Source organism: Photinus pyralis, unplaced genomic scaffold, assembly GCF_008802855.1.
Source record: "Photinus pyralis isolate 1611_PpyrPB1 unplaced genomic scaffold, Ppyr1.3 Ppyr1.4_unclustered_Scaffold602, whole genome shotgun sequence".
In the NCBI taxonomy this organism is placed as follows: Eukaryota; Metazoa; Arthropoda; class Insecta; order Coleoptera; family Lampyridae; genus Photinus; species Photinus pyralis.
This window is the reverse complement of record NW_022171879.1, coordinates 19,566-26,444: the sequence shown is the minus strand read 5'-3', so window position 1 is coordinate 26,444 and position 6,879 is coordinate 19,566. Positions and strand designations below refer to the sequence as shown.

Here is a 6,879-nt window from a genome sequence, read left to right as displayed (position 1 = left end):
TCTGATGTTTCATCAACAGCAAAATAATTCAGTTTTTAAAAATTTTTTAATACCTAGTGCTTAAATCATGAGTGGTCAACCTTTTTAAACCAGACCGGGCTAAATACTGAAAATAAGATTTTTGCATCTCCTTCGTTTAGATCGCGTTTTCCCATAAAACCCGAATGTCGGGACGTCAATTTTAACAATTGACTATCTACTTCGCACGTAGTGCCTAAAAGAATTCAGACCGAAATTATCTATTAGTGCGGGAATCATGAAACTAATAAGTAGTATGTGGAGAGAAAAAAGACCAATATAAATACACTTTACATCATTTCCCTGTAGTACAAGCAAACATAAGCTTAAACCAGAAGTTTTTGACAATAAATTGACATTTTAAATTTCTATGATTTTTCCAAAATTGGTAAAACCAAATTTTAAATACCTATTTCATTTTGATATTAAATAAAATGAGTAACGAACACAACACCATGTAAAACAAAGAAGAAGTCAACATTTATATATTAACGTTGAAACCATAAAACTTAATTGAACTTGAATGGCATACCTGAATGTCTCACATATCTTGATTATATATGAATAGTTCATAATAAATACCATATGAAATTCTTATGTTTAGAGTCGAACTTCTTGATAACACTGATAACATAATGAGATAACAACATATAACCAGTTCAATGGATAATACTAATGTTAGGTGACTGAAACTATTGGGCATAGAGGTGACTGAAACTATTGGGCATAGAAACTTGAAATTTGGTTACTGGTTCCTTAGGGATTGTAGAGAACACTAACAAAGGATTTCCCGAAATTTCTATGCTACCTACCAAGAAAAAACGGGTTTTTACAACCGAAACTACGAAAGATAGAAACTTGATAATTAGCACGTATGTTTCTTTGAAGGCGTTAAGGTATATTTTTAAAACACTGTTCGGAATTCCCAGGTGAACGTAAATGCATAAGACAGATGGTAATGTTTAAGCGAGTACGAAGTCACGAGCAAAAACTATAGTTTAATATAAAAACAAAGTAAATTAGATACCGAAAGTACCAGAAAGTAGTTAATACAAAATATTTTGTGATGCGGTGCTACACAATTTCAACATCTGAAAAAAAACAAAAAGTAATATAATAGTAGTAATAATAATAACAATCATATATACAAATGAGAATAACGAACGATGAAAAATGAGTTGCTACTGTAAATGTAAATAAAAATTCCAAGAAATGACTGGACAGCAACTCATTTTTGATCGCATAGTATTTTTTCATTTGTAATTAAAATTTAATAAAAAAATCTTACCTAAAAAAATCTCCATTAATCAAATTGTATACAAGGCTTATTCCCCTGCCGTTTGGGTGTATGCCATCTCTATAATAAAATTGTATTTACAACATGGTAAGACCGATTATATTAAATTTGTGTTAAAATAAAACAAAGTAATGTATCTACATTTGAATAATGGGCAATAAATAATTATTATACGCATACCTTTCAAAAAGGTGGTAATCCCCAAACGCATTAAAAATGGCATTCACCTCCACAACGCGAATATTGGTAGGTTTTTTATTACCTAGAGCGTGCAACCGATAATTGAAGGCATTCAACTGTTGCCTTTGCAGTGTGTTTGCTCTAGGCAATGGTGGTATGGTACAAACCATAAATCTCCCTCCGCGACGACATGCACATACAATGTGAAACGACTTGCTGCATGCAAGGCATAATGTGTACAAAGTGTACATGTATTTTTTAATATTTTTCTCATGATCCACATCAATTTAGCACAAAATAGATAGAAGTAAATTTATATTTAGATTTATGAATTTCTCTAGAAACTATGTAGGTATGAAACACCAAGAAACCGCAGAATCTATATGATCTCAAATTGAAATAATCTAGTAGGTCCCCTATTGATTCATGATTTTTTGCTACAGCATGTACTTAAGTGTTTCAGTAAAAAAATTTTGTAGGTAAGATTAGTTGGTATAGGTTTATTGTTACTTAAATGCTGTATACTTTCGACCATACACTTTGTGTACTTCAAATATCTTTACAATTCCAGATTAAATTAGAAGGTGCAACTTTATAGAAAATGTTCCTTTAAACATTAGTGTAATGTAGCAGTCCACTTCCCTCAAGTGATTAATTAAATGTGACATGTGTACTTTGTCATTAGTGGCCAGTATTTATCTAACTAATAAAATCCTTCTTGTTTTTATATTAAAGGGCTTACTATCTTAATAATAATCACGTTAATGTTATAGCAACAAATCACTACATAGTGTCTAAACCATTATATCACTTTAAAATGTGCTCTTTCACATTAGGAAATCTTTGCAGCAGCAATCAAAAGAATTAGACTTTTATTAATAACGCAATCTTTATACACTTTGAAGTTTCCTTCCTAAACGTTAATGGATTTTTCTTTGAAATTGTAAGTACAATTCAAGACACGTTAATATGAGTAGGTACCTACATAAACTTTCAATGGAAATGATTTTAATGTGGCCAGCCTAATGTCATTTGTATCTATACTTAAAACTACATAACATTTCGGTTTAATGAACATCAATGGATTGGATTATATGTCTTTCCCCCTTTCGAAGGTAAAATGGGGACGTACTTGTAAATTACATGTCGCAAATACGATCTCTATATCTGGTCTCTGTACCTGAAAGTAGATCACAATAAACGTTCTAAACGTGTTTTATACCTGCATTACCTTTAGAACTTGTCTTCACGTATAATTTCGACGAACGATATGGTACTATAAAAAATAGGGTTGTATTTTCATTTCATTCAGGCCTACGTTTTGCAGATGCGAAACGTAAACAAACTTCACGAGAGATAATTTCTTCCGTTTGGAAATGTATACCTGATGCCATTTGATTGTAACTAGGTAGCTTTGAAACTATATTTAACAATAACAAAAAGGTTTACAATAAGATTAAGCTCTCTCCAGTTAATGTAAACATTAAAAGAAAGCAAGGTTATAAAAACTATACATTAGAACTACTCACAGCTCTGTGGAACTACTACAGTTCCACAAACTGCTACCAATTACATAGAAAGTCTCGAGACTTGGAATTATATGAGAGACCCCCAAAATGTGAGAAATTAGTGTAAAATCTCGACGAGGCGCATCGCCGTCTCCGACGCAAAATAGAATCTCGACGATGCGCCTGCGGCGCATCGCCGTGCGAATAATATCTCGACGATGCGCCTTCGGCGCATCGTCGCCTCCGGCGACAAATATAGAATCTCGACGGCGCATCGCCGTTTCCGGCGGCGGGAAGCAACTTCGCATATGACTTTTACTTATCGTAAAGCTTATATTTACGCTTCGTAAAGACAATTTCGTCGATTTCTCCCGTCCGTTGCTTGTATTTTCGCAAATTTTCGTAAAAATAGCGCCGCGACCTGGGACTCCCCTTCGATTTTTTCGAAATGGACTCGTCCGTCAGTTTGACGTTTAAATTGTTAAGGGTTTTTCGCAAAATTAAGGGTGAAGGAGCTAATAGCCAGAATTTTGAGGATAGGACTGTCACCTCAACTTTTCACGGCCTACTTGATTCCGTCGAGAAACTTGAGTAACCTCAAACTCCGTGCGACCTTCAGTTGCGTGCTACCATTATATTGATTATGCTAACAACACACGAATTGTTTATTGCCTGAGTTAAACAGTTTCCTAAATATATTTCTTCACTAACTTGTTTACCGTTACAAACACCTATTCCATCTGATATTGTCCGAACTCTAGTAATAGTTTCACTTCTTGCAGGAATCAAGATTTCATCCAAATTTATTAATCTATACCTTTTATCTCCAAATTCCAAAACATTGTTCCTGTAATCTAAATTTGCTTGTAGTGCGTGTAAAAAGCTATTTCCTAAAATTCCGTCTCCTTCTACGGAAAAATCATCACTAACTATATGAAATGGAACAACAATTTCTCTGTCGGATAAACAAAATTTTTCATCGACAACTCCTAAGGTTCTGATAGTGGTTTCATTTGTGATACCCTTTATTTCAACAGACCGATTTTTATCAATTACTATATCTTCTCGTACTGCCCTACATTTCACTAAAGTAATATCTGCTCCCGAATCTATCATTAATCGATTAACCCTCTTCTTACAAAAATTTAAGGGAATGTCTACATATTTTAATTTACATCTAGCTAAGTTAATCTCGACCTTGTTCTGAAATTCCTTTAATTCGATTGTTTGTATATTTTCTGTCCGTTTATCACGATACCTGTTGTAATTATGAACTCCACTGCCTACGTTAGTAACCTTGCGCTTTCCAAAATTGCGATTGAGGTCTTTCCTAAAACTCACTTCTCCAACTGACCTCTCGTTGAAGAGTTTTTTTCGTTTCCCGAGTTCCTGTTTATCGAATGAGGATTATCATTTTGTGTTGCTTTTAACCTTTCATTAAATATTCTTTTCCTACAGTCTGCAATTCTGTGATTTGGTTTTTTACAATAAAAACATATGGGCTGGCTTTGCATTGAAAACACTTGAGGTTTTTTCACACTAACAAAATTTTGAACACGTGAATCGTTCGTTTTAACACTATTGTTTTTATAAAAACAATTTGAAGCTGAATGACCTGATTTCTTACAAACAAAACAATTCCCTTGAACTGTACGTTGATTTGAATTTACCTTATAACCAAAATAATTTTGTGAATCGCGATTACTCAAAAGTTCTCTTTCTTCAATTCTAGCTAATTCAACAGCTGATTCTAAAGTTTTGGGGTCCCTACTTTTTACGTGCATTTTCAAAGGTTCTTGCAATCCTGTGACAAACACATTTAAGGCTTGTAATCTCAATAATTCACTGATAGTTACCGCTTCCTCTTGGGTTTTATTTACCGTCGCCACATCTAACAAATTGCTTAAACATTTTTCAATTTTGTTTGAATATGTATCTAAATTTTCACCTTTTGACTGTTTAGTTGAATTTAACTCTAACTGCCAATGCGAAAGAGTTCTCTTTTCGGCAAAAAGTTCTTCTAAATGTTCCTTAAAAAAATCCCAATTTTGAAAATTTCTGTATTTTATAAAATTCCTAGCTTTACCTGAGACTTTTGTTTTAATAATTTGAAATAGCATATGGGAATCGACTTGCCTAACTGAGTTTAAAATAATCTCACAATTATCTATCCATTCCGTAACACTTTCTTTGCTGTCCCCACTAAAATTTGTTAATAACTTTACTGCTGCATCTAAACTTAAAAACTGATCCCTACCTGCTGCATTTACACTACTTGAACCTTCTGCTAAATTTAAGTTGGAAACATCACTTACATTATTGTCAGGCATTTTTGTACTTTATTGCTGGCTGTTCTACGGATTACGAAATTTGTTAAACTATACTGATTCGTGTCGAAATACTGCTTAAATGAAATTATTAACGTTCAAACAGCGAGCTACTAAGTAGGTAATAATTAAGTTACAAAATGTTCGTATAAATTTCTGACTTACTTTTAATCTGATGAAAATGTGTAAAATCCAAAGAATAGCGAATAGCACAATGCACCCGAAACTGTAGAAACTTATTTCACTAACAAACACTTTAACGCTGACACTGCCTCTTCTTGGGAATTTTGGGTGTTGGTAATTCGGGTCTGGATTCTTCTAGTTTTCGGTAACGACGGGCCCTTGTCTGAAAAACTCGAATAATCCTGGATTCAAATCACCGCAAATACCGTTTCTTGCTCAGCTATTCCAAACATAGGATTTCCTATTTACCCGGAACGCCAAGTTTGACTGGATTTTCACCAATCTATACCGCTGCCACCAAATTTTGTTGTGCAACCCCACTGAGTTGCACTGCGAATTTTTTGTGTAGGACTTATGGCGAGATAATTGAAAGAATGAAGTTCGGATTGAAGTTACGTTTTATTTGGTACACATTCATTAGGTAATATCCTTCACACACAGGTTACATGCAGGTTACAAGTTTTACGTTTTTACCATTTCGAAGTTTAAGATGGACTGCCTTTAACATAATCACGTTACCTTTAGTTTGAATTAATGGAAAGTAGTTTCAATAAAATAATTATAGTCATTTGTAAAATGGTATAGTGTGATTAGATAGGATAGTCCTCTATCCTACTTTCTAGTATAATTCCAGAAAATGCTGAAAGTCTTATCTTAGCTGAAACAGCTTCGTAACAATATACATCACTAGTTATCAATGAAATCAAATATTAAGTTAGATATCAAAGCGATTAAATGTGAAGATTTCTAGGGAAATCTAGTGCATTAAAGGCACTTCCCATAGTCAACTATATGCAGGTGCGATAGGTGGATAAACCGTGTGAAGCGCGGTTTATCACAAATTAAAAAAAAATAAGTGACACTGAAAATGACTTCAAAAGGTCACAATATCTAGATTTAAAAACAAAATTTAACGCTTTATTTCCTTATTCCACTCGGCTTACCGCAATTTACAAGCAACTCAAAATGTATGGAGTTCATAATCCAAAGTAAAATTTAATTTATTTAGATAAGCGATGGCACAGGTGCAATGCGTTTTTTAAATATGTGTTCGCATTTCGTCGACCCCCTTACCGAAGATGAAAAATGAGGGGGGGGGGGGCTTAAAATGGTTTGCGCGTCGATGTGGGGAAGCGGGGTCGGATCATTTGACTTAGCGTACTTGGCGTGTAGGTAAATTTTGAAATACGTATTTTCCGGCAGTCAGCCGGTGTTTTGAAGTGAAGTGTTTTTTTGTCAATTAAATTAAGAAGAAGTGATACAGGAACAGTTTTCCGATAGCTGTCCAAAATTAGTGTTCACGCATTTAGTTAGAGTAAAGTCGCCGAATGTGGAATACGGTCCCAAATGTGGAATACCTCGTTTC

The 6,879-nt window shown here is 34.0% G+C and overlaps 1 protein-coding gene and 1 long non-coding RNA gene across 2 annotated transcripts; both read right to left on the bottom strand.

The window, feature by feature from the left end:
* Positions 1–1,053: 1,053 nt before the first annotated feature.
* LOC116182577 lies at positions 1,054–3,636 on the bottom strand. Its single transcript, XR_004147563.1, has 3 exons — positions 2,727–3,636; positions 1,307–2,675; positions 1,054–1,109 (listed from the first exon to the last, which is right to left on the bottom strand). It is a non-coding gene; the product is annotated as an uncharacterized LOC116182577 (long non-coding RNA).
* A 14-nt stretch (positions 3,637–3,650) lies between these two features.
* LOC116182576 lies at positions 3,651–6,346 on the bottom strand. The gene has a single exon (XM_031503111.1). It carries the CDS (start codon positions 5,331–5,333, stop codon positions 4,341–4,343), a length of 993 nt encoding a protein of 330 aa, XP_031358971.1. The 5' UTR covers positions 5,334–6,346; the 3' UTR covers positions 3,651–4,340.
* Between the last annotated feature and the right edge of the window lie 533 nt (positions 6,347–6,879).

What these genes read in the sequence shown, in the direction of transcription:
- LOC116182576 (XM_031503111.1), bottom strand. Translation starts at nt 5,333, where the DNA reads ATGCCTGACAATAATGTAAGTGATGTTTCCAACTTAAATTTAGCAGAA.